At 56.5% G+C, this 26,630-nt stretch overlaps 1 protein-coding gene across 1 annotated transcript in view; it reads left to right on the top strand.

Moving 5' to 3' along the window:
* HCN4 (hyperpolarization activated cyclic nucleotide gated potassium channel 4) overlaps positions 1-26,023 on the top strand; it is a 42,036-nt gene extending 16,013 nt beyond the window's left edge. The window contains exons 2-8 of the mRNA XM_027572906.2: positions 8,725-9,148; positions 17,879-18,040; positions 20,137-20,355; positions 23,245-23,391; positions 23,517-23,757; positions 24,050-24,214; positions 24,327-26,023. Of these exons, the coding sequence (XP_027428707.2) occupies positions 8,725-9,148; positions 17,879-18,040; positions 20,137-20,355; positions 23,245-23,391; positions 23,517-23,757; positions 24,050-24,214; positions 24,327-25,774 (2,806 nt within the window). The 3' untranslated portion in view covers positions 25,775-26,023. The remainder of the gene's footprint in view (positions 1-8,724; positions 9,149-17,878; positions 18,041-20,136; positions 20,356-23,244; positions 23,392-23,516; positions 23,758-24,049; positions 24,215-24,326) is intronic.
* The last annotated feature ends 607 nt before the right edge of the window (positions 26,024-26,630 follow it).

Below are 26,630 nucleotides of genomic sequence, written 5' to 3'. Positions count from 1 at the left end.
GCCACTGTCCCTCAGCTTCGCGTCCTAAGGCGTGCGTGCATTCATTCACCCACCCATTCACACATATATTAGGACCCACCACGTAAAAGGCCCAGTGCCAAGTTCAGAGTTGCGTAGGCCACAAGATATAAACACACAATATCGTCATAGTGTGATAAATACTATGCCAGGGCAACGCATATAAGGGGCACCTAATCAGATTTCTTAGCATACAAAGAAACGACGCCTCCTCTGAAACAAGGGACTTGGGCTGGGCAGGGATGGTGAGGAGAGTCCCAGGCAGACGCTGATGTGTAGGCCAGCCCCGAGGACAGGAAGTGTGGTGCATTTGGGCATGGGAAGCTGCTGGTATGTCTGGAGCAGAGCGATGGGGGGAGGAAGAGTGACAAGATGTGGGAAGGAGGCAGAGTCCAGATTCAGAAGCGCCTGGGCGATGACAATGGGCCTGGGTCAGGTTGGGAACACAGAAGGACTCTGGGCTTGGCAAAGTGTGGAGTGTGGATTGCTGGGAGCATGAGGAGCCCACCCGGGCCCCTGAAGTATGCAGGGTCCTGGAAAGGCCAAGGGCTCAGCTAGGAAGCCACGGGGTAGGCCGGGTGGTGTCCTGATGAGACTCGGTCCCACTGTCTGGGTGTTGGTAGGTGAGGGAGGTAGAGGCTAACTCCCCGGTTTCTAGATCGAGCATTTCGATGGCTGGAGGAACCCGTGCTGGGAGCACAAGAATTTGGGAGGAAGCTGTTTAGTTATCTAGACGTGCCAAGAATGACGGGGGCATCCAGGTGTAAAGGTGTAGTCGGCAAGTGGACATATGGGTGTGGAGCTTAAGAGAGAGGTCTGGTTGGAAAGCCAGCGGAATCGTGGAGGCCTTGGCAGCTGGCGAGGTCACCCAGGGAGAGTGTGGAGGGAGAGAAGAGGCCAGGGCCCAAAGGAACAAAGACACTTAAAGGTCACGCAGGGGAAGAGGAGCCCCTCCAGGGGAAGGAAAGGGAGGCAGAGAGAAGGGAGGAAACCTAGGGTCTCGGCGGAGCGGCCCGTGGTGTCAGGTGATGCTGAGGGTCAGCCAGGAACAGACCACAAAGCCCCCTGTGGGCTGTGCAGGTGCTGAGGGGTCGGCAGGAGTGTAGGAAGAGGCAATGGAAGTGGAGCGAGCCGGCACCGTGATGCCTCTCCCAGGAAGCTTCTCTCTGGGCGAAGACGTAAGGCAGAGGGATTTGGGACTCGGGAATGGTTTCATTTTATTTTTTAAATGTAGGGAGCTTAAAAGAATGAGCTGATGGGAAAGGACGCTTGGGGAGGGAGACTGAAGATACAAGAGGGGGTAACCTATGGGTCAGGGTCCCTGGGGAGGCAGAGGGGACTCGTGTCAAGAGGCAGGTGGAGGGGTCGCTGATGCTTTTGTGACTGGAGGAGGGGGAAGGGATGAGGGAGAGGCAAGCAGGGGTCAGAGGCTGGTGGCAGAAAGAGGAAGGGGAACTTCTGGTGGCTTCTCTTTTCTCTGTGAACTAGAAGGTGGTGTTATCTGCTGAGAGTGGGGTAGAAGAGTGGTTTTAGAGCTTTGAGGAGAGAGAAGATACTTGGAAGTGGCTGCTGGAGGAGAATTGGTGGGGAAGGCTTCCCAGGGTCTCCTGGAAGGTAGGGGGGGTGGGGGTGAGCGCCAGTTGAGTATGGAAACCCGGATGAGGAAATTGAGGCACGGGAGCTAAGGTGCTTACATATTTAGCAGGATGGGTCTGAGGTTGTGGGATTTTTTGCACAGTCCCCAGGAAACATGCAAAAGGTGAATGGTGACCGTGATCCAGGGCGTGATCTTGTGAAGAGGGTGCCAGAAGGACCGGGTGAGCGAGGTAGAAGGGCTAGGCCCTTGCGTCTCGGGGGAGGGGAGGAGGCAGGAGGATTCTGTGACTCAAGGTTCCTGGGACAGACACTACAGAATAGACTCGGCAGGACCGGCTAAGAGAGCTGGAGGGAAAGGAGGTTGGGGTGAGAGATGGAGCCACTGCAGAGGGTGACATTGTCCATCCCCCGCTGCAGGAGTGGGTGACTGATGTGCGGTCAGTAGAGTCAGGGCACCAAGCCGATGAGGGGCTGGGTGTTTGGGGTTGATACATGGAGTGGAAGTCTCCCAGGACGATGGCAGGGTTTGGAGAGGCATGGAAGGCTATGAACCAAGTGCTAACACGACCAGGGTCCCCGAGATGGAACAGCGGCAGATGGCTGCTGGCAGGATGCTCAAAGGATCCTGTAAACCTTCCTAGCACAGGCAGGAAGTGGCCCCAGCGTGGGGGGCAGGGGGATGCTGACCCCACCCCCAACTCCGAGGTGCCTGGGGTTTAGCAGAGTGACGTCCTCAGGATTTAGCTGAAGCTTGCATAAGGGAAAAGTAGGACTCTGGGGGCAGGCTGTTTGGGCTTAATTCTTGATCCACCATATATAGCAAATTTCTCAGCTTCCTGTGCCTCAGTCTCCTCATCTGTAAAATAGGCGCAATCATAGTATTTCCCTCACAGGGATTTTATGAGGATTAAATGAGATAATCCATATAAGGTACACTGATCAGTGCCTGGCATGTAGTCGGGGTCCAAAAAACAGTGGCCGCCGTCCTCCCCTTGTCTCATTGTGTTCGCTGTCACCCGGGGCAGTTGTCTGTGCTGGACCTGGAAAACCAAGGGCTGGCTCGGGAACCCAGGGGGAGCTCCCCGCTCCTATCGCTGTCTCAGACACCAGGATTCCTGGGTTCCTGGTTTCCATGACTCGTTGGGAGGCTGAGAGGAGAGCTAGGTGGTGCCTGATGGAAGGGGCAGGATGAGACAGCCACTCCCAGACACACAGCATAGTTAGGCCAACTTCCCAGGGGAGGAGGTCTTGGATGGGTTTGGATGAGGGATGGGAATTCATGAGATGGGGGTTCAGGAGGCAGGGGCCGTTCTCAGGAGGAGGAGCCAGAATGTGGACGGAGATAGAGGCAGGGGGTGGGTGTCCGGTGGCTACTGTGAAGGAAGCAGGAGGGAGAACAGGGAAGTGGGGCACAGGGGATGCGAGACCTTGGAGCTTGAACTTTCTTCTGTAGTCATGGGGAATCTGCCAAGAGGGCTCAAGCAAGGGGTGACGAAATCCTAAAATTTGGAAAGATAACCCAGAGATTATGTGAGTTGGAAGGAAAGAACGTGGGGGCTACAGACAGGTAGGCAGCAGGGGCAAGGGTCCAGGCGAGGAACAGTGAGGAACTGATCTAGGACAGAGCAGTCAGGGACAGATTCAGAAGCCATCCTAGAAGATGCTAGACAAGGGGTATCTGCGTGACTCAGTCGGTTAAGGGTCCCAACTCTTGATCTCTGCTCAGGTCTTGATTTTAGGGTCGTGAATTCGGGCCCTGCACTGGGCATCATGCTGGGTGTGGAACCTACTTAAAAAAAAAAAAAAGGATGGGAGATAAGACTTGTCATTGCATGCAGGGCCTGCAGGAAAGAGAAAGCAGCTGAGGATAGCTTTGAGGTTTTGAGCCCAGGTGATTGAAATGCTGAGTGTGCCATTCAGCTCTGAGGAGGAAGATGCTGTGTTCAGCCTTGGACTTGGGTATAAGAGCCAGCAGGCCCTCTGGGTGGCAGGTGGGAATGCAGGTCTGGTGCTAGGAGAGGTCCAAAGAGGGAAGCGGTGAACGATGGGGCCCTGTGTGTGCCACTCCCCTGGGAGGAAGCATGGGGACCCTGGCCTGCAGTTCAGCATGGCAGGAGCACAGCCATGTCTGGGACAAGGCCCCTGCCTTCAGGGAGCCACAGCGTTCTGGGATGTCCAAAGCCAGGGCTCAGGCCAGACCCAGGTCCATCAGTGAGGGGTTGGAGAGGCCTGGAAGAAGTAGCAGTTCAGATGAATCCTGAAGGATGGAAATAAATGGAATGGGCCAAAAGCCAACCCTCTCTTCTAGCCGGCAGGATTCCCAGTGGATGTCATTTGTGTCAAAATGTGTGCAAGAAAATATGCATGTGTGTACGGGAGCAAAAATTAGCAGGAGTGCATAGATGAGAGTGTACAAAACTGTATTATGGGTGTGTGTGTGTGCCTTTGAGTGTGTGTGTGTGTGTGTGTGTGTGTGTGTGAGCATATGCGCTCAAAGGCAAGCACGGCTGTGTATGGACAAGACGAGGTTGAAGGAGGCCATCCCTCTTCTGACTTCCACTTCTCCTGCCCCCATTTTATTACCCTTCACTCCTCTTCAGCCTCTGGGGAAGGAGAGTGCCCTTGGTCTTGTCCTTGAGTCTCTGAGTTCAGGGTCAGGAGCCTCCTATCTTCTCTTTCCTCAGCTCCTTTGAGCTCCCTCAGCCATAACCTTCCTCTCAGACCAAACCATGGAATGTTCCAGGTGTCCGTGTAAAAGGGCTGCTTGGCTTTTTGCCATCCTCCGTTTTTTCTGCACATGAGACCTGCTCCTCCGAAGCTGCCCTGTAGGCCACGCCCACTTGCTGAGAGGCACCTGCCTGCTTGGATGGCCAGGTAGGAAGAGAGGTCCAGGATTAAGGGAGGACAGGCCTGGGGTCCTGGGGCTGAAACTGGGGTGAGCTCTCTTCCCTTTAGCTTAGAGAACACTGGGACAGGGGCGGGTCATCTGGCTTTGGAGAGAACAAGGCCCCTAATTCAGGCATGCGCCAACTCCAGCATGTCTGAGTCTGGCTGTCCCTCGCTTCCCTGCCAGGGCCTGCCACCCTCCACCACAGATGCATACCCTGGATTGTGAGAGCTAGCCATGAATGATTCTAGGGCCAGTGAGGTGCTGGGGGAATATGGGGCATCCAGTTGTGGAAATGTTGTGGAAATGTTACTGTTCCCTCCTCCACAGACCCCTCTTACAGGATAGCACAACTGTGCCCGATTGACCAGGGTGACCAGGATGCTTTTAATATTTGAAAGTTGTGCTACTTCCCCCAGCCAGGAAGTACACCAGAAGGATGGGATCCCTCCAAACCTCTTCACAACTCTCTCTTCTCTCTTTTTAAAATTTTATTATTGAAGTAGAGGTGACATACAATGTTATATCACTTTCAGGTGCGATTCCATAATGATTGAACAATTCTAGACATTAAATAATGTATAGTGCTTACCACTATAAGGGTAGTCACCATCTGGCCCCATCTCTCTCTCCTCTCTTGTCTACACCCGGTGTGATAGGCTACCTCCCCGTGTGACATAGAGGTGTCAAGAAGGCTGGTCTCCCTCCCTACATCCCACCGAGGTGCCTAAAATCCTAAGCAGCCAGGCTCTTAAGTCCCCCCAGACCTCTCAGAATCTCATTCTGTCCCTCACTAGCTGTGTGATCTTGGGTAGATACTTCTCTCTGAGTCTCAGTGTCATCATCTGCAAAATACAGATGTTAGCAGCCACCTCAGTGCTGGCGTGAGGATTAAATGAAATAATGCATGGGAAACACAAAGTTAAGTGCTTGATACATGTGAAATGTTTTGGAGTCTTTATGAATTCAGTCACCAAGGAGCCCCTTAAAAAAGCACAGGACATTAAGGAATCACTTGAGATGCTTCTGATCACTGGGCTTGGCGAGAAGAGGAGCCCAGGAGCAGAAGATGCAGTGGGGAGGCTGTTGTCAACTTCCCCTGGCTAGAAGAGCAGAACAGGGAGGGCTGGCAGGTGCCAGGAGCTGTCCGCGGTGCTGAACGCCTCCCCTTCCCTTCTCCCTCCCCGCTCTCAACTGGCCCTGCTTTTGGGAATCTGTGCAACCTGCATGCAAAAGTAAGGGGAGAGGTAGTGTCCAAGGCCAAGGGCAGCTCCCAAAGCCCAGGTCCTCCAGGAGCACTTTCTCGCCTCACCCTTCTGGGCCACCAGAAGCCATGCCTGGGCTGTTGCCTGGGATGGTTTCTTCCATCATTGCCCGACTTGTCTTCTGTCTAAGCCTTGTATTCTGACTAGACCATGAGCTCCCTGAGGTCAGGTCATCTGTCTGCCAAGGTAGACTGGTTCTGTTGCCTGACTGTTCACAGAATGTTGTGGTCCTTGACTTCCACCACCGGACTCTCCCAGAACCATTATAAGCTCCTTTCCACCCCCACCCCCAGTAGATGTTTTGCTTTGACTCTGCCCTGGAAGATTTCATCTTCCTTCCTTGTCTCTTTCCTGTGAATTTGTTGACTTGAGTTCCTTACTGACTCATTTAGTAATATAGGTAGGTATAAGTCAGAGCATTTTGCAAATATCAATTCATGTCATTCTTATAACTCTGAGTTAGGTACCATTATTATTCTCAGTGAGCAGACAAGGAAACTGAGGCATGGAGAGATTAAGTGACTTGCTAGTAAATGATGGAACCAAGAATTGAACCCAGGATGGCTGGCTCTGAAAGCCTCTCTTCCCACCATATTATGCTGCCTTTTGGTTAGCTCTGTGATGCTCCAGGATAGTGGTTTGTGGGGAGGAATGCTCCAGCATTCCGACCCCAGCCTGGATCAGGCACCAGAAATATCCCTTAGCATCTGGAAACTCATGATTGAAATAATTAGTCAGAATGCCAGGAAATGGTTGTTTTTGCCTCGTGTAATTTGGTTTTATGAAGACCACTAAATGCAAACATTCTCCTGTTAATTACTGTCTCAAATTTGGTCTGTAATTGAGAGAACTAGAGCTGGGGAAAGTGTAGAAACCCGCTGGAGTGGCAGGCCTACCCAAGTCAGCATTCCCAGCCGCCTTGCTCCCGCTCTGTTAATTTTAGAAACTCCTCTAGCCTGGGTGTATTATTAGCTTTATGTGCAGAGGGCCATGGGGCCCTCAGTAGCCTCTCAATGCCAGTTGTGTTTTGTTTTTTCCCCAAGAGATGAAATGAAAGGGAATGGTGACCATGTGTATATAGGGGTGTTTGCACACTGTGTGAATGGGGATACCTGTTTGTGGCTTCTAATGTGTGTCTGCAGCTGTCTTTGAATGACATGCATGAGGCTGTGTAGAGAGTGTACACAGCTCAGGAACATCCCATAGAAGCTGAAACCATTCTTCTGGGGCTCACGCGTCATTAGCAGGATGTGCTGTCTTCTGTGTGGTGGGTGTGATGGCTGGGGTGGGTACTTGGATCTTAGGTTGGGTTCTCCCAGATGGCATAGGGGGATTGGGGCTGGAGAAAGGGTGGTGGGTTGTAGGGCAGGGAAGGAGCTGAAGTTGACCTCTTAGTACCAGCCTGAGAATGAGAAGGTTTTAGCCTGAGAGGCTCTGACTTGAGGTCCTGTCTTGAGGCCCTGAACAGCTTGGCTTTTAAAGGAGCTGTCCAAAGCTGCCCTTCTGGAAGCTGCCCTTCCCTGAGTTGTGTCGTGTGGGACAGCTGTCTCGTCCACCTTCAGTGAGGCAGATCCTGTTCTCTTTGACTCATAGCGCCATTTTGAATCTGGCAAAGAAAGCAATTTGCTGTGAAGTAATATTTATTTTTCAAACCTGGAACTCTTCTGGCAGGAACACTTTGGTTTTGGAATGGGACCCTCTGAAGACTCGAGGGAAGCTTGTCTTTTTGTCTCTTTCCTCCCTCCTAGCTTTCTTACAGTCAAGAATTAAAGATGGCTGAAAGGTTATTTCTCTTGGGAGAGGACATGCTTATTTCTGCCTGACTTAATACCTTTATCTGTCATTGTGTAACTCTTTAAATTAATAGCAAAGGGAAATAGCTGTGCAGTGCAGGTTTTAGATCTTTGGGCCAGCCCCGGGGTGGCTGGTACTCAGGCAGGGTCCCTGGGATTGATTGGTCATACCTTCTAGACATGGGGTCTGTGCCTGCCTGTGCTGTCTTGCACACTCCAGAGGGGCCCCTGCTAGGCCAGGTGGCTTCGCCCTTGAGGGGCCCTTTCCACCTCCCTCAGGAAGCACTTGCAGTTGCTTTGACACCTTAGGAGAAATGATAGTGTAAGCCCCCACTGATCTCACTCCACTGCATTGAGGGACACCTCACAAGTGCCTGAAATCCCCTCATTAACGCTTCCTGCCCTTGAAGATTTCACTGTCCTTCCCCAACCCTGTGTTAGAATGCAAACCTCTGGGGGAGAGAGATGGACAAGCATTTTCTGACTATAGGGGATAGACTAAAGGGGGACCCCAGAAAGCCAGTGTGGGTGAGGGCCAGATCACAATTATGGGATGGAGTGTTTAGGCCCCACCCCTTATTGCACAGTGAGGAAACTGAGGCCCAGAGCAGGGAGGGCACCTGCTTAACATCACACAGCATGTCAGTGACAGAGCTGGGGCTGTATCCAGGCCTCCTGCCACCCAGGTACCCGCCATGTGTCTGGACCTACCCTGCTCTCTGGTCATGGTCTGTAGCACATCTGCCCACCAGCCTGTCTCAGGCCATAGCTGACCCTCAGGGAGGATGGAGCAGCTTGGCCTGAGCCTGGGGTGTTGTGGGGCGAACTACTCCTGCTGCTAAAACAACTTCACACTTCTCTCTGGACATCATTGTTTGGTTTGCATTTCAGCCTGACTCCTGCTGGGGAGCGGGGATGGGAGTGGGAGGCTTGTCACTGGGGAGCAGACAGAGGGACAGGCAGAGGGTATCCTTAGGGAAAAGAGAGCCTTTCGGTGCCAATCTCCATATCTTGCCCATGGTACCCGTGTGCCTATCTCACGCAGTGACTCAGAACCTCCCAAGACTTCCCTCTTCCGCACGTGCTCTCCCTTGGAGTTTTCTCTCATAGTCTGTAACTCATTCTCTCTGTCCTCCTGGCAACTGACCCCTGTGTCTCTGGGCAGATTTTACTGGGACCTGACCATGCTGCTGCTGATGGTCGGAAACCTAATCATCATTCCCGTGGGCATCACCTTCTTCAAGGATGAGAACACCACACCCTGGATCGTCTTCAATGTGGTGTCGGACACATTCTTCCTCATCGACTTGGTCCTCAACTTCCGCACAGGGATCGTGGTGGAGGACAACACCGAGATCATCCTGGACCCGCAGCGGATTAAGATGAAGTACCTCAAAAGCTGGTTTGTGGTGGATTTCATCTCCTCTATCCCTGTGGACTACATTTTCCTCATCGTAGAGACACGCATTGACTCAGAGGTCTACAAGACCGCCCGGGCCTTGCGCATCGTCCGCTTTACCAAGATCCTCAGCCTCCTGCGCCTCTTGCGTCTCTCCCGCCTCATTCGATACATTCACCAGTGGGAAGAGGTGAGTGGCCAGACCCAAACCTCTTGGGGGAAGGGGTATTTTTCCCCACAGGGGGAGTGGGGGGCCAGCAGCTAATCTCAGATCGTTGGATTTGGGCTGTCAGATGGTAGCAGGCACATCTTCTCCAAGAGGACAAATCGTAGTAATTTCTTGACTTCTTAGGTGCTAGATACTATGAACATCACTTTACAGTCAGTATCCCATGTAAGTCTCTAACAACTGTAGTGGTACTCATGTTTTACTTAAGGAAACCAAGAGACAGAAAGGGATTTATATGAGATCACAGAATCAGTAATTGGTGAACCTGGCCTGAGAGCCTGCACTGTTAACCACTGGCCTATATTGTTTGGAAGGCAAACTCATGAGCCTTGAGGGGCCAGGCAGGGAATGTGAATGGGTGAAAAGGGCCAGTGGGAGGCAGTAGGGAGTGTGGTGGACTGGGGAAAACTGAAGAATACATCTTCCGTCTGCCTCTACTCCACTGTAGCCACTTGTTGCCAAGTGAGAATAGGCCCAGGTTGCAAGATCTACAGATTGATCATGAGAAGCAGAAATATGGGTTTTTGTGCCAATTTTGTTGGCAACTATCTCAGGTGTCCTGGGGGTTCTTCCGGAGCAGAACCTGAGGTGAGGATTTGCCTGAAAGTAGCTTTTTGTCCCCAGCGGGGCTGAGGTGGGGAATGTTTCCAGGAATAATATGGTAAGGGAATGGGGAAGAGGGACAGGGGATGGAAGGAAGGAAGCCAAATAAGGGTGACACCAAGCAAAGTGCCGTGGGGAGCTCTGGGGACAGTGTACCTCACACCTCGGGCAAAGAGTTGGAAATTTTATATCCCCTTGCTTGGCAGTCCTCGGTTCAGGGCACTCTCCGCCCTCGGTGCTAGCAGGCAAAGCATCTTCCAGCAGCCTGGGGTGGGTCTCTGACAAACAGCCCCAGGGGCTAGCTGTAGTGAGTGAAAAGCATCCGAGGAGCCTGGAGTTGTGTGCGCGCGAACTGTAAAGGGATCCTAGGGGCTGTGGGCAGAACACTGGCTCCAGAAACTACATAAAAAATTGTAAAAGAACTGGGTGGGCCAACACCGTTCTGAACAAAACTAACTCAGCCACAGGCTGAATGCTGTCATCTGTGGGAGGAAGAGAGGAGGACTGTGAGCTGCAGTTTGGAAAAAGGCAGGTGACCGTGCAAGCGCTTCTGTCTCTGTCTGCCACCATACAACTTAACGCCTTTCAGCCGCGGCGGCAGGCAGGCTGGCCTGCAGGTGCCAACGTGGAGGGTAGGTGTGCTCTGTGAGGCCGCCCACGTTGGGATCCAGAGCAGGCCGGAGCCCGGGGAAGCTTCTGCAGAGGCACGTTTCTTGCCACGGCTCACTGCCGGTCTTCTGGTCCCCAGGACCCCTCTGCTTGGTTGGTTGGATGGAAGTTCCCATGCTCAGGACACAAAGCCCCCACCCCACCCCAGCGGCAGCCTGGGCCCCAGCAGTGGCACACACGGCTGATGGTCGGGGCGCTGGCAGATTGGGGTCAGAGGTATCACAAAGACCTGTGCTGCAGAAGTCCCTATGCCAGCCCGGCAGCATCACTCCATGGCAGAAATTCTCTTTGCCTAGGAGAATTTGCATTATTCCTGCTGACAGAAGAGGGGCCGTGACTTGCCCAAGGTCATGCGGGCAGCAGGCCTGTGGTGGAGCTGGAGCAGAGCCCAGTTAGCTCTCTGGACTCGCAGCAATGAGGGGTCCCTGCCTGGTGCACTGGAAGCCCCGGGGGCTTAAGCTAGGATACACACGTGAGAACCCAATTAAAATCCTGGCTCCACACTGCCTGGCTCTGTGACCTGGGTGCCACCTTGCCTTCCTGAGCCTCAGTCTCTTATCTGCAGAGTGGGTATCATCCTCACTGGATTGTTGTGAGATGATGTTTATATAAGATGATGTTTATAAGACACTTAGCAGGAAGCCTGGTGGATGGTTTGATAAATGCCCCTCGCAGGTCATTTGTCTGAGTAACCCTCTATACCTCTTGGGGGGGGGGTGTTACTTTTTTCAAATACTTTTTTTTCTGAAAGATTCATTTATTTATTTGAGAGAAAGAGAGAGCACAAGTGGGAGGGGCAGAATCCCCTCAGGGAGAATCTCAGGCAGACCCCACGCTGAGTGCAGAGCCTGATCTGGGGCTCGAACTCACGACCCTGAGATCACCACCTGAGCCGAAACCGAGAGTCGGATGCTTAACCGGATGCACCACCCAGGCACCCCCAAATATTTTTTACTCTTTATTTTATTGGCTCCTCACACCTAGTGGCAAGGTAAAGCAGGCGGGATTGATCATTCCTGTTTGTCCATGAGGAATAGGGTCAGAAGGTCGGTCAGGCCCAGTGGTAGGATGTTGGAACTGGGCCTCCTGACTCTGGGTTCCTGCATTCTTAGGTGGCCTGAAAGCAGGATGACTTTGATTCTGTCGTCTGTCCCTCTGTTAGGGATGATGCCCAGCTGAGATTGGGAAGGCGGGCAGCCGAGCAGGTCGAGGGGTGGGGTAAGGAGTTCTATGTGATGGGTTGGGTTTGAGGTACCTATGGGACATTCAGGCATGGAGAGTGTTGGGGTGGGGGTGGGGGGCTGGGGCCCCTCTGAGCGGCTGCAGAGGAAGAACAGAGGCAGATTTCCTGGAACGCCCTCACAGGCTTGTCTCCTGGTTTCTGTCCCAAGTAGAAATACCATGGTCCGGAGGGTGGACCCTAGAGACCTCCGGGCAGACTTCTGGACCATGTTGGCTCCCTCAGTCCCGAAGACCCCCCCTAGCCTTCCGTTTATCTTGAACTTGCAGCTAGACTATCATTAAAAGCAGACAAGTCTCCAGCATTGCTTCAAGTCTCCAGACCCCTGCCCCCTTGGAACAACCCTTGCTGCTTCCTGATGCCTGGTCCCTGGGGCCATAGTATTTGGGGAGAATTTGGCACACTTGCCCGTGACTCTGCAGAGTGAGCCCTGGAATAGAAACTAAGTGCTTCTGTTACTGTCCCTGCACCATACATGCTGGGAGCTCAGTCCAGAGCTTCTGTCTCCACTGCCTCTCTGGCCTGGCTACCCTCTGGGCTACCCAGAACTGGTCATGCAGGCTCTCACCCTGGCCCTTCCCTGGGGTAGACAGAGGCCCCAGGAGGCCTCAGGTCAGGGCTCTGAACTGAACATGGGTACTCAGTCTCCTGGGCAGGGAGGCAGACCCTAGGAGACCAAATAGATGACTCCCACCCCCTCCACACACACCCTTATCTGGTCTACCAGCTAGGGAGGAAATTGCTTTGAGTTGGCTTCTGTGGGCACACCGCCCAGCCAAGGGCTCCCACTGGACCCTGGGATGGGACTGGGCTTTCCCCACTGGCCCCAGGTACCCTGTCTCCACATCTTCTACAGCCTGCCCTAGCCCTGGGGCTTCTCGCCTCAGCTTGGCCTGGAGGGGCAAAGAGCAGGGACACCCTGGAAGTCCCAGGTCTACAGGAGACAACAGAAGAGAGGTATTCAGTAGAGAAAACCCTGCTGTTTCTCTTCCTCTAACTCCCTATGTGAATCTCTTCCCTTTGGGGGGCCTCAGTTTTCCCGACTGTCAGGTGGGCTCCGATGTTCTAGGGGATTGGGGCTTGGTCCCCGCTCCAGCCTCCCCTGGCAAGAATGATGTGAGCTGACCCTGAGGACACTGTCATGGCCCTGGGTGGGGGCTAGAAAGTCAGCCACCTGTGAAGAAGCAGGTGAAGCTGCGGGGAGGCCAGACTGCCGACCCCCAAGGCTTCAGCTGCCTTGCCCGGCCCAGTGCAGCACCCCTGTCAGAGAGTCCGCAAGTGTTACTAGCAGGTCTTGGGAGTCAGGGGAGGTGGAGGGTCTCGGCAGGTGTAGGCCACCCTCTCAGAGGACGTCAGCCTCTGCCTCCATCACAGGCGATCTAGGTCAGCATCCTCCCCAGCCTCTCCCAGCCAAGCCTCTTCCCTCCCTCTGAGGTGTTAGCTTGTTACAGGCATGAAGGCTATTGTTAGAAACAGTGGTCCGCCCCCCCCACCCCCGATGTTCCCCTGCAGGCCCAGCACCCCAGCGACCCATCCCAGCATCCTCTTTCCCTCGGCAGCCAGGAGCCATGGCAGGAAGCCTGGAGGCAGGAGGCTGGGCCGCGGCCGAGCCTCCTGATGAGTCTCCTCCCCCACAGGCCTCGATTTTTCTATCTCTTTCAGAATCGAGGAGTGGTCGTAGGGGTAGGGCTCAGCGCTGTCTGTAGGCCCCAGGAAGGGACCCAGGGTGACCCTCGGTTTGGCCGCCTCCAGGCAGTCCCCAGGCACACGTGCTTCAGCCATCCTCTCAGGCCTGGGATTGTTGACCCCAGTGTGGTCACTGGTCCCTGAGACACAGGGAGAAGTTGTTCTTTTTTCCTGGGGAGAAAAGGAGTCTCCCTGGGAGGGAACTCAACCCAGCCCCAAGAAGAGGCCTCAGTGGAAACTCCAGTTTCTGGTCTCTCCCCAGGCCTGAGAAAAGAACTCTTTGTTTGAAGGCTGGGGAAGAGAGGGAAGGAACTCAACATGCATTGAGTACCTACTGTATACCAGCTGTGGACATCATCTCTCCTGATCCCCAAGACAGCCCTGGGAGCTGGCAGTTATTGACCCATTACACAGATGAGGAAAGAGGCTCAGAGCAGAGAAGATGCTTGGCCGAGGTAGAAAACATGTCACTCTGTCTCCGCACCGTGGCCTGGAAGCTGTGGAGCACCACCCCCCTCCCCCCCCCCCCCCGCCCCAGCGAGGGCCATGCAGGGCACAGAGAGCGAGGCGCCCAGGCTGCCCGCCCAGCGAGCCTTACGGGGCTGGAAATGAAGGTACTCAACCCCCACAGTCAGAACCAACATCATAAAAGGGGCTTTTAATGAGTATAAAGAGCAAGATAAATATTTGTGCAGTGCAGCTGACTTGCAGGCGGCCTGCGGCCCCTGCCCACAGCGGGGACACGCAAGTGTTTAGCTGTCTCTCCCGGCAACGACCAGCTTTACTCTCAGCAACCATACCTGGGTGCCGTAGCGTTCAGGCTGGGGTGCATGTCCTCACCACCTGGGGTACCGCCGAGCCTGGATGGATGTGCCCCACCCCCACCAGCTCTTGGCAGGAAGTTTGTATTTCACCATGTCGGTGCCTTTGGCTTTGCCAGCCACAGCACCCCTCCCCACCACCAAAAACTCCCACCCTCCCACCCCTCCCCACCTCCACCGGGCCCCCTTCCAGCATCCGCCCGCTTCTTCAGCCCAGCACCGGGCACCACCACCACCACCATGCTCTGCAGGACTCATGAGTCTGTGCCCACCTGTAGGAAGAGTCACCTTTTTCTTCCCACGAAGGCAGAGGCAGAGTCCCTGTTGGCTGCGCCTGCCTAGAGTGGGGCCTTTTCCAAATGCCACCATGTACACTCGTGGCGGCCCTGATCTGCATCATCGCCATCATCCCCATCCCGGTCATCGTCACCTTCCCCTTTCCCTCTGTCACGAAGCACTTCACAGTTCCTGAGCCCCTACCACATGCTCTGCCCCATTCATTGCTGAGGTCATGATAAAGGCAAAACTAGACAAGGACCTGATCCTGGAGGAAGATGAGCTACGGAGGAACAAAAAACATAGGCGATACCCAAAGAAAAGCAGGTACTGCATAAAAATATACCAACCCGGATACCTCTGTTTCTAAGGCCTGGAGTGATTCATGCAGAGGGGCGGTCTCCGTGAGCTGTCCCAGGCGGGGATGCCTTCTAAAAGGGGTCTGAGGCTACCTGCAGCTCTAGTACTGTAACATACACTCTGTACTGTAGAGTAGCATACTGCATGGTACTCTCCATCCTAGACACTATAAGCGCTGTCCAGCTTGGGCTATTAGAACAGAATACGGCAGACCTGGGGGCTTAAAAAACAAACATTTATTTCTCGCAGTTCTGGAGGCTGGGAGGACAAATCGGGGTGCCGGCACGGTCGGCTTCTGCCTGAGGCCCTCGTCCTCGTTTGTGGATGGCCACCTTCTTGCTCTGCCCTCACATGGCAGAGAGAAATCCTCCTTGTGTCTCTTCTTCGGGCACAGACCCCATTCATGGGGGCTCCACCCCTCATGACCTCATCACCCCCTAAAGGCCCCAACTCCTAATGCCATCACCATGGGGGTTCGGGCTTCAACATATGAATTTGGGGGGACACAAACATTCAGTCCATAGCAGCTGGGAAATGAGGGAGCTTTGTAATAGTGACCCTGCCCATGTGTTTGGGGCCCAGAGGACTATCTTAGCCAGTTTAATTTCTCCAGCAACCTCGAGAAATGGGGGGCAGATGTCTAGCTTGTCTTAGCTGAGGGGAGGCTGAGATGTGGTAGGACGTGAGGGCTGGCCATCTCTGAGACTGGATGGTCCCACATCACTTGCCTTCCCCATCCTCTGAGTCTGGGGAGCTGGCGGCCTCCTGGTCAACCGAGACTTGGGAAGGTTAGTGACTTGCCCAAGGTCATAGAGCTGTGATGTCCACCTAAGCAGTGAGGAGCCAGAAGTGAGATCTCCCCTCAGAGCCGCAGTTGGGGTGCTGGTACTCAGGAGCTGCTGGGGATGGTGGGGAGAGGCTGAGGAGCTTCCTGGGCTTGGGATCCAGGCTCCAGGGCAAGGCTGGCTGTGGACGGACAGACGGAGGCACTGCTGTCATGCTTGGGCGTGCTCTGCCTCCTAGACGCGGGCCCCGGGCCCGTACTGCCCTGCCCGGTCTCTTGTGCCCCCCGCCCTTACACTGATGCAGCAGTTCGGCGGGAAGCCCACACGCTCACAGCACGGGGCTTATGGAGGCGAGATGCTGGGGAGTTCGGGCTGGCCCTGGGTCCCCTTGCCGTGTGAATCCAGCCACATCGCTCAGCCACTTTGGGTTTGAGTTGTTCCATCTGCAAGACAGAACTCCTGAAAACTGTCCTTCCCTCACTGGGCCAGTCTGATAATCTGCAGGCTCGGACGTGCCTTTCCCACTGCCACCATGACAGTGGCCAGTGCCTTTCCTTCTCCAAGCCTTGGTGGAAAATGGATTATGAATATTTTTAGCAAAGGCTTGTTGTGAGTTTAAATGGGACTACGGCTGTGGGCCCACGTGCCCACACTCAGATGCGGTGTTATTGTCCCTCTGTCACGGGGGCCGTGGGGGTGATGGAGCACCATCCTCCATGAACCTCTCCAGGGTCTGCTTCATCCTGAAAAGACTCCACCGCCTTTCGGCTGGAACATGCAGTCGTGCTAGTAAGGGGGCCGCAGGTGGGCGCGCCCCTGGGGGTGATCGACAAGCAGTATTCATGTTTGGCTTTTCAGAACCTAGCCCCAAACTAAGCCCACATTTCAGAAGGGGAAACCAAGTCACTAGTATCAGAATATCCCGCCACCAGGGACACCTGGGTGGCTCAGTCGGTTAAGCGGCTGCCTTCAGCCCAGGTCATGATCCCAGGGTCCTGGGATCAAGTCCCACATCAGGCTCCTTGCTCAGCAGGGAGCCTGCTTCTCCCTTTCTCTCCCTCTGCTTGCGCTCTCTCTGTCAAATAAATAAAAAAATCTTAAAAAAAAAAAAAAAAAGAATATCCCACCACCAGCCACCAAAGTCTACCCCATCCCACCCCAGAGTCTCCCAGGCCAAGGGCAAGACCAGAGCTCCTAGAGACCTCCCTCTAGACTTCCTTCCAGCTCTCTGTCCCTTCATTGTCCCATCAGCATGGGGATCCCTGATGATACCAGACCAAGCAGCAGCTCTGGGAAGAGGGTGGCGGGGGGCAGGGATGCTGGGGTGTGCCCACCCTGGCCCTGCCCTGCCAGGCTTCAGCCTCCCACTAGGAGCCACAGGAGTGGGGGTGCATGGGTGGTGCTGGGCTGGGGTTGGAAGGGCTGTACTTTATTAAGCGATACAGGAGAGCATGACTACTACTACATATTAACTAATCATAAAGATTAATTATTAACAACAACCCATCAATTAATAATGGTTCGTAATTTGTGGAACACTTCCATAGTAGTGAGCACTTTATATGTATAATTTAATCCCTTTGACAGTCCACTCAGGTAAGAATTTTTATTGCCATTTTCCAGATGAGGAAACATAATCAGAGAGGTTCAGGGACTTGCTCAAGGTCGCACAGCTGGGGTTTGGGTAGAAGTGGGCCTGGGATCAAGGTCTGTGTGAACTGGGAGCCCCTGTGTCCATGCTGCTTCCCCTTCGGTTCCGTGGCTGCCTTAAGCAGAGCCCACTGCCGCTGCTAGGTCCTCCGTGTCTAGTGGCAGAGCTGGGGAAACACCGTGGCCCTAGCATGACGATAGACCGTGGTCCCCTGAGGAGCCTCACGCTGGCTGGCTCTTCTCCCGTCATCTTCACAGCCTAGGCAAGCTGATGAGGCAGCTTCTCTGCCCACTCTGGGGTTGCGGGGGGCTCCAGGTGCCCTCCCTTCAGGTGTCCGGCCTGGAGGGCTGGACTTCCCCAGGGGAGAACCCACATCTGCATGAATCCCAGGAGGCGTCCCTCTGGGGCCCCACAGCTTGCTCTGTGCCTCTTCCAGGCCAGCTTCCTGCCACCTCCCCACCCTTGCCCCCGCCTGCACCTGCACCAGGCCGGCTGCTCTGCCAAATCCCCGGGGGGGCAGTGCCCACCAGCAGCCACAGGGGCCACGCCCTCTCCCAGCCAGCTGCCCACCTAGGCCAGTTTCCTTCCCTCTGCCTACAGATCTTCCACATGACCTACGACCTGGCGAGTGCCGTGGTGCGCATAGTGAACCTCATCGGCATGATGCTCCTGCTCTGCCACTGGGACGGCTGCCTGCAGTTCTTGGTGCCCATGCTGCAGGACTTCCCCGACGACTGCTGGGTGTCTATCAACAACATGGTGGTGAGCGCCCAGCTCCGCCCTCCCTCTGCACCTTGGGGAGAGGAGGGCCGGGCACGAAGGGGCAGAGGCGGGCCACGAGCTGGGACCCCTGAGCCCCAGCACATGGGATCCCGAGGGGCCCGCTTGGTGCCCGAGCGCACGTGGCTCTAACCGACAGAGGTCCATCCCAGAGCCCTGGGCTGTGTCCTGCTCGCTACGTGGCCTTCTTCGGTAGCCTCAGGATTTGGCCCTGACTTCACCCAAGGAAGCGAAGACCTGGCCATTCTCAGGCGGTTTCAAGTGTGGCAAAGCTGGGCTGGGGGCTCCTGCCCTCTTCCCTCCGTTCCCGGGAGGCAGACCAACCCTAAAAGCCTAGGAAGAGAAACCTGTGAGGAGCACTGTTGGCAGCGCCTAGACCGGGCTAGCCACCTTCTGCTCAGGCAGCTGAGCGGGGCTGTCCCCCCCCCACCCCTTCCCTTCCCTTCCCTGCCCCCCAGTCCCCACCCCTCAGACACACACTGTCTCCTTCTGAGCCTGGAGGGCTTGCCACCTCCCTACCACCAACCCTGTGGTGGGGGAGGGAAGATGGAATGGGGGCTGGGAAGCCATAGCGCAGAGCCCCCCTCCCCACCCCTGGGCACCTCCCATGGACAGAGTGGGTACCAGGCGGGGTGAGGACCCCCTGGACCTGTGGCCATTTCTCGGGGTCTGGTGAACCCTGCCTCCCTCCTTCTCCCTCCCTGTCTGTGTGGTTCGGGCTGGCGGGCAAATTCCCAGAGCCCTAGGGGAGGAGAAACCAGCTTTGAAAGAGGTGAAAGAGACCCCCCCCCCAGGCATCTTTCAGCATCAGATAGGCCTTTACAAAACAGCCTTTTGATGAGTTAAGTGTAAATGAATCGGCCATATGGATTGAATTTCCCAGTCCCCAGAGGCTCAGCAGTAAGGCCCCAGGCCCTGACTAGAGACAGCTGGGGGCCACCCCAGGTCCCCAGGCAGGGAGCTGGGGCCAGCACCCCAGGATCAGCCCCCCTGACCTCCCAACCTGGTCTGGGCCCAGAGCAACCAGACCAGCTCAGCTTTGTCTGGTACCATCTGAGTGACGTTGAACATGGCTAGGAGCTCCTGGGCCTTTCTCCAGGTGCTGGGAATGGCCTACTTACCATGGAAGGGTTTGGGGCTCTGGGCACCGGTTCTGTGGGTCCTGCACAAAGTCCTGTGCATAGTTGCTAATACATCCTCTGTGTGAACAAGGAGACAGTGAAGAGGTGGCAGATGCTGGGGTTCATCTGGCAGCTTCCTCTTTGGGGACAGTTTCCTCTGTGTGAGGGTGACAGGCCCACACATGCACTAAATTCAGGAGATGGCCCTTCTGCGCCCAGCGTTCCCACACAGAGACTTCCTTGAGACACTGACTGGCTTTGGAGACAAAAATAGCCAGGAGCCTCGCTCACTCCCTTCCTCCCTCCTCCAGCCCCCAAGCAGTGTCTGTTCCACACAGTCCAGCTCCTGGTGGGGGAAGACTAGGAGGGCCTCAGCCCTGGACCCATTCCGGCAGGGCTCACCCAGGAGGCGAGTTAGCTCTGCAGCGCTTCAACTTTGCTCACCCAAAATGAGGACAGTGTTTTTGGCTCAGTCTGCCGGAGCCTGTCCCCCCAGGGGAAGCATATTTGGTTTTATAATTGAGGTCAGTGGGGAAATGGGCTTCACTTGGTAGAAGTTTGGTGGGGGGGGATGGAGCTATTTCAGCAAGTGGAGGACAGCAGGGTGGCTCAGCCTGGAGCCTTTGGCTGCTTGTGGGGGCTCCAGGAGGCCCCATGGGGATTGAGAAGTCAGAGGGGGGCGAGGCTGGCTACCCTCCTTTTGCTGGGGCTTCTAGCCTGATCCGTGTCCCCCAGAGCAAGAGAAAGGCCTGAGTCAGGGATCCGCTGTCACCACAGGTCGCCAGCATGGGCCTCCTGCCCCTCACCCAAGGCTTTCAGCCAGCAGCAAGGCTGGAAGCCTTCCCTGGCCTCAGCCACTGGGAAAAAGTTAGGTTGAGGGGTGCGAGGTGGCAGGGACCTTTCTAGCTGCTAGTGAGGGGGCGGCCATTCACTACCCACCCCATAATCTGTCCACAGAACAACTCCTGGGGAAAGCAGTATTCCTATGCCCTCTTCAAGGCCATGAGCCACATGCTGTGCATCGGGTATGGACGGCAGGCACCTGTGGGCATGTCGGATGTCTGGCTCACCATGCTCAGCATGATTGTGGGCGCCACCTGCTATGCCATGTTCATCGGCCACGCCACCGCCCTGATCCAGTCCCTGGACTCCTCCCGGCGCCAGTACCAGGAAAAGGTAGGGCGGAAAGTTGTGGTCCATCCTGGGCTGTCTCAGGAGAACCTGTCCCGTGACCCCCAGGGAAACCAGGCTGGCAGCCGGTGGGTCTGGGGGGGGCCGACGTGTTCTGTCCTCTACCATCATCTGGCCTCGGCTGCTCATTTTTCTGTTGTCTGCCTCTTTTTCATGGACAAGTTCCTAAAACAAACAAACCCCCACGTTGCTTAGGATTGCTGAATCCATGGCTCAGCCCGTTGAATTGAAGCTCCCCAGTGCCCTCTGCACTGCTAAAGCCGATGGCTCGCTCAGCATCTCAGTGGTATTTGACAGTTACCACTCCCTTCCTGGCTCGGCGCTTGGTTTCTGTAACTGCACACTCTCGGCTTTCCTCCTCCCCCTCTGGCTGGTCCTTCTAGCTCTCCCTGGGCAGTGGGGCCCAAATGATATAACCGGCTGTCCGTGGAGCGTGGGCATGTTACTTCCCATCTCTGTGCCCCATTTGCTCATCTGTAAGATGGAGACAGTAAGTAGAAGGGGTCACATCATGGGGCTTATGAGGAGTGAGTAATACGTGCCAACCGCCAAGACTGTGTGAGCACAGAGCAGGACAGTCAATATTTATTGGCTAAGTGGGCTCCATCTGCCACCTTCTACGCCATGCTCTGCATGGCAGATTAGAGTAGGCACTTAAAAAATGTAAAGTTGATCATATCATCCTGCTTAAAAATCGTCAGAGTCTTCACGTTACTCATAGATGCAGAGGGACTCCAAGGTGGGTTTCCTCAGCCTGGCATTTAAGGGGCATAATCTGGCCCCTGCCCTTCTCATGCCCAGATCATGCCATGGGCCTACAGCCCTCCATTCCAGCCTCGCCCGGCCTGCCCACCCCCCAGCACGTGTCCTCCTGCCACAGGGCCTTGGCACAGACACTAGCCTGGAACTCTCCTCTTTCCTTTTCACCCGACCACTTCTCCACCTCTCAGCCTGCACTTCACCTTGGTGAGCCTTCTGTGACCCTATGGTGCCCTCTGATTCCCCTTCACCACAGTCGGAACTCCTGCCATATTTACGTCCTCTGTGTGGTCGTTTAGCGTCCATCTTGCCCGTCCAGGCTGTGACTCCGTGAGGGCAGGACCCAGGTCTTTGTCTCCCCATTGAATTCCCGGTGTCCAGCACATAGCAGGACTCAGTGTGTATTGATTAACTGGCTGCCTGCCTGCCCCAGGTGCTGTCCCTTGGTGGGGTGACCAAGACATGGAGGCCCAGGTCCCATGCTGCCAAAAGGAAAGGTCAGGAGAGTCTGCAAGGCCAAGGCAGGGTGGGAGGGGCAGTTTGGGGAGGCAGAGGAAGGAGAAGGTAGAAGAGAGTTCTAGGCTGGTCATCATGATGAGCATGAGCAAAGGTGTATGCAGATGGGTGGGGAAGAAATCAGCCTCATTAGAACAAAGGATCCTGGGTTAGGAGTGAGGGGCTGGAAAGGGGAAGGAGGAGAGGAGTCAGGTTATAAAGGCCAGGGCTTAGTCCAGGGCCAGGTGAGGGATCAGTGTGGGCCCGGGTCAGGGCCCAGCCTGTGACCAGGTCAGGACTCAGTGTGAGACCAGGGTCAGGGCTCCGTGTGGGATGAGGATGGGGGACTACAATCAGGGATAGTTTAGAAAAAGCACCAGTGTTCATTCGAGGGCAGAGTCAAGCTGCTTGTGACTTTCCATTTGAGAATTGTCTTTATTTCGTTCTTTAGCTAATGGCTCTCCAATATGATTCACCCATAAATCTCTCAGAAATGTATTGCCTCCCCTTGGTCCCCACTACTAGCTCTCGCCTGGATCACTTCAATAAGCTTCCAGCTCCTGCCCCGTCTCCAGACCCTGCCTCCCCACCATTATTGATGCTCCAGGTGTGGGGAATTCTCTAAAATACAGCTCTAGCTGTTCTGACTGCCCCTGTCCCCATAGCCAGCAGGGAAGTCCCTATCTCCTGGGGTTGGGCACAACCTCGAGCAGACAGAGCCAGTTTGGCTGGAAGAACGACAGAAACTTCATCTCCCAGCCCTCGGTTGCCTGCTGGCATCTGTCTGCAGCCGCACTCTGTCCCCACCTCTTGGGAGCACCAATGTGTGAGAACAGGCTCCCCTCTTCTGCTTGTTCCCGGGATATAGGAACTTCCCTTCCATCTCAGTGTGAGAAAACTCTGTTCTTGCCTAATCTGTTTCTGCCTAGCGTGCCCCTGTGGACCCCCACTCTGCACCCACAGTCCCGGGATGGCTGGAGCAGCACCCACCCTTCACCCCTGGGTGGATGGGAGCATTTCATATCTGCTTGAGCCCTGGGCACTTAGGCTTACAAATCTCTTATCCCCAACCTCTGATGAAGGACCCTGTTCTACTCTGGTCCTCCCGTGGGCTAGCGTCACTCTTCAACAAAATGACTTGGAACCAGCTGGGGGGCCATGTTTGGATACACAGCCTATGATGGGTCGGGCATCCTGACTTCAGCCTCTGGACCCCCTAACCCACTGCAGCCCAACCCTCTTGCCCAGACTCTGTGACTGCTGGTGGCAAAGAGCTCCTCCAAGGCCAGTGAGGCCTCTCTGATCCAGGGTGACACAGAAAAGACCCATGTGCAGAGGAAACTTGATGGGCTCCTGGTCGGTTGGCCTGGAACGGGGCTTTGGACAGCCCCTATCATCCCCGGCCATCTCCAGGGCCCTGAGCACTCTGATGGAGCCCCTCCCCTGCCCCAAGCAGCTGGGAGTCGGGGCCATGGTTTGGGGGCACACCCACACCAAGGATCTCAGCGTCGGGGAGCCAGGCTGGGCCAAGAAGGCCCACAGGGTCCGGGCCAGCTCTGGTCACCAGCAGGGCCGAGGCCCTCAGGAGCTGACGCCCTCTCCCTCTCTCCCTGCACTCAGTACAAGCAGGTGGAGCAGTACATGTCCTTCCACAAGCTCCCGCCCGACACGCGGCAGCGCATCCACGACTACTATGAGCACCGCTACCAGGGCAAGATGTTCGACGAGGAGAGCATCCTGGGCGAGCTGAGCGAGCCGCTGAGGGAGGTGAGCTGGCGGCGGGCGGGGGGGGGGGGGGGGGGGTGGGCGGCGGCGGGGAGGGGAACTTGCCTCCCACTGGGCAGCTCTCTCACCTCCTCCCTCTCTGCCCATGCACCCTGTCTGGGGAGCAGGAGATCATCAACTTCAATTGCCGGAAGCTGGTGGCCTCCATGCCTCTGTTTGCCAATGCGGACCCCAACTTCGTGACCTCCATGCTGACCAAGCTGCGCTTCGAGGTCTTCCAGCCTGGGGACTACATCATCCGTGAAGGCACCATTGGCAAGAAGATGTACTTCATCCAGCACGGCGTGGTCAGTGTGCTCACCAAGGGCAACAAGGAGACCAAGTTGGCAGACGGCTCCTACTTTGGAGGTGAGGTGGCTCAGGGAACTCTAGGGGGACAGGGGAATGGGCTGGAGAGACACCGAGGATGAAGTTTGGGGCCCTTTGTGCCCACTGCCCAGAAGTGGGTGTCTGTGGCCCAGCGTGGGGGTGCCAGAGCCGGGAAAGAGCCTGGCATGCACTTGGGGGCATCTAGCGTGGTCACCGCTGGGGATGGGGCCTTGTGACCGTCAAGCTTCCCCACCAGACAGTGGGGACCTAGGTAAGGGGGCGAGCAGGAGGCCCCTTTGAGCCCCCCTCCCCACTCCCGCTGTCCTGGCAGAGATCTGCTTGCTGACTCGGGGTCGGCGCACGGCCAGCGTGAGGGCCGACACCTACTGTCGCCTCTACTCGCTGAGCGTGGACAACTTCAACGAGGTGCTGGAGGAGTACCCCATGATGCGGCGGGCCTTCGAGACGGTGGCGCTGGACCGCCTCGACCGAATTGGTGAGGGGCCGGGCAGGGCGGCAGCTGGGAGGGGGACCCCCTCTACCCCCCAACCCCACCCCACCCCGCCTCCCGCTCCGGCCTGAGCCCCTGCTCTGGTTCCGTGGCCCAGGCAAGAAGAACTCCATCCTCCTCCACAAAGTCCAGCACGACCTCAACTCAGGCGTCTTCAACTACCAGGAGAACGAGATCATCCAGCAGATCGTGCAGCATGACCGCGAGATGGCCCACTGCGCTCACCGCGTCCAGGCCGCCGCCTCGGCCACCCCGACGCCCACGCCGGTCATCTGGACCCCGCTGATCCAGGCGCCGCTGCAGGCCGCCGCGGCCACCACCTCGGTGGCCATCGCGCTCACCCACCACCCCCGCCTGCCCGCCGCCATCTTCCGCCCTCCCCCCGGCCCCGGGCTAGGCGGCCTCGGGGCGGGGCAGACGCCCAGGCACCTGAAGCGGCTGCAGTCCCTGATCCCGTCGGCGCTGGGCTCCGCCTCGCCCGCCAGCAGCCCGTCGCAGGTGGACACGCCGTCTTCCTCCTCCTTCCACATCCAGCAGCTGGCCGGCTTCTCCGCGCCCGCCGGCCTGAGCCCGCTCCTGCCCTCGTCCGGCTCCTCCCCGCCGCCCGGGCTCGGCGGCTCATCCCCGGCTCCCACGCCCTCTGCCTCCGCCCCTGCCGCCGCGGCCGCCGGCTTCGGCCACTTCCACAAGGCGCTGGGCGGCTCCCTGTCCTCGTCCGACTCTCCGCTGCTCACGCCGCTGCAGCCCGGCGCCCGCTCGCCGCAGGCCAACCAGCCGCCGCCCCCCCTGCCCGGGGCGCGGGGGGGCCTGGGACTCCTGGAGCACTTCCTGCCGCCCCCGCCCTCCTCCCGGTCCCCGTCGGCCAGCCCCGGGCAGCTGGGCCAGCCTCCCGGGGAGCTGGCCGCCGGCCCGCCAAGTACGCCAGAGACGCCCCCGCGGCAACCTGAGCTGCCGTCCTTCGTGGCGGGGGCCCCCGGGGGGGCTTCTCCCGTAGCCTTTCCCCCCCGCGGAGGTCTCAGCCCGCCGGGCCACAGCCCCGGGCCCCCAAGAACTTTCCCAAGTGCGCCCCCTCGGGCCTCCGGCTCCCACGGTTCCTTGCTCCTGCCGCCCGCCTCCAGCCCCCCGGCCCCCCAGGTCCCCCAGCGCCGGGGCACGCCACCGCTCACCCCGGGCCGCCTCACCCAGGACCTCAAGCTCATCTCAGCCTCCCAGCCGGCCCTGCCCCAGGACGGGGCGCAGACTCTCCGCAGAGCCTCTCCGCACTCCTCGGGGGAGTCCGTGGCCGCCTTCCCAATCGTCCCCAGAGCTGGCGGTGCTAGCGGGGGCAGCGGGGGCCTCGGTCCCCCGGGGAGGCCCTATGGTGCCCTCCCCGGCCAGCATGTCACTCTGCCTCGGAAGACATCCTCAGGTTCTTTGCCACCCCCTCTTTCTTTGTTTGGGGCAAGAGCCGCCTCTTCTGGGGGGCCCCCTCTGACTGCTGCCCCCCAGAGGGAACCTGGGGCCAGGGCTGAGCCAGTGCGCTCCAAACTGCCGTCCAATCTATGAGCGGGTCCCCTCCCTCCCTCTTCTCTCTTCTTTTTTTCTCCCTTCTTTCTTCCTTCAGGTTTAACTGTGATTAGGAGATATACCAATAACAATAATAATTATCATTAAAAAAAAAAACCCACACCAGAAAAACAAAAGACAGCAGAAAATAACCAGGTATTCTTAGAGCTATAGATTTTTGGTCACTTGCTTTTATAGACTATTTTAATACTCAGCGCTAGAGGGAGGGAGGGGGCAGGGAGGCAGGCAGGGCCCAAAGGCAAAAGCCAGAAGAATGCAGGTGGGGGTTTCTGGGGCTTGACGGGCCGGGCGTGGGGGTGACCCACCTTTGGGGTTTCTTAGAGCAGGTCTGTTATTGTGTTCGTTTTAGGGCAATAGTCACCACCAGCCCCTTAGCTGTTCCCCCCAGGAAGGGGTTGCCCCTGGATGTGTTCCTGGGGAGCCTCAGTCACCTGAGTCCTTGAGACAAAACGGGGCCAGGGCCCTGAGAGTCTTGCATTTTTTTTCTACTGCAAACTTAGCAAGCTATGTATATGAATATGAATATGTATATGTATGTAAAATGTGTATAGCTATGTAGCGCCCTGCAGAGCCATGTAGATAGCCACTCACGTGTGTGCACATTTTAACCCCACGTCGCCAGGACGCCCAGGGCACCTTACATCCCGCAGCCCGCCTTGGCCCTCTGGCTGGGCACCACAGGGTCTGGGGAAGATGTTCTCTCCAGTCCTCAGGGAAGAGGACCCCAGGACCTCTCAGCAGGCTCCCTTTCTCTCCATCTCTGGTCTCAAATTCAGTCCTGGCCCGACCTCTCCCCACACAGAAGCAGAAGACCCCTCCTTCCCTGTGGGGCCTC

This window comes from Zalophus californianus, chromosome 6 (genome assembly GCF_009762305.2).
Source record: "Zalophus californianus isolate mZalCal1 chromosome 6, mZalCal1.pri.v2, whole genome shotgun sequence".
Classification (NCBI taxonomy): Eukaryota; Metazoa; Chordata; class Mammalia; order Carnivora; family Otariidae; genus Zalophus; species Zalophus californianus.
The sequence above is the reverse complement of the archived record's forward strand: the minus strand, read 5'-3'. Positions and strand labels throughout refer to the sequence as shown.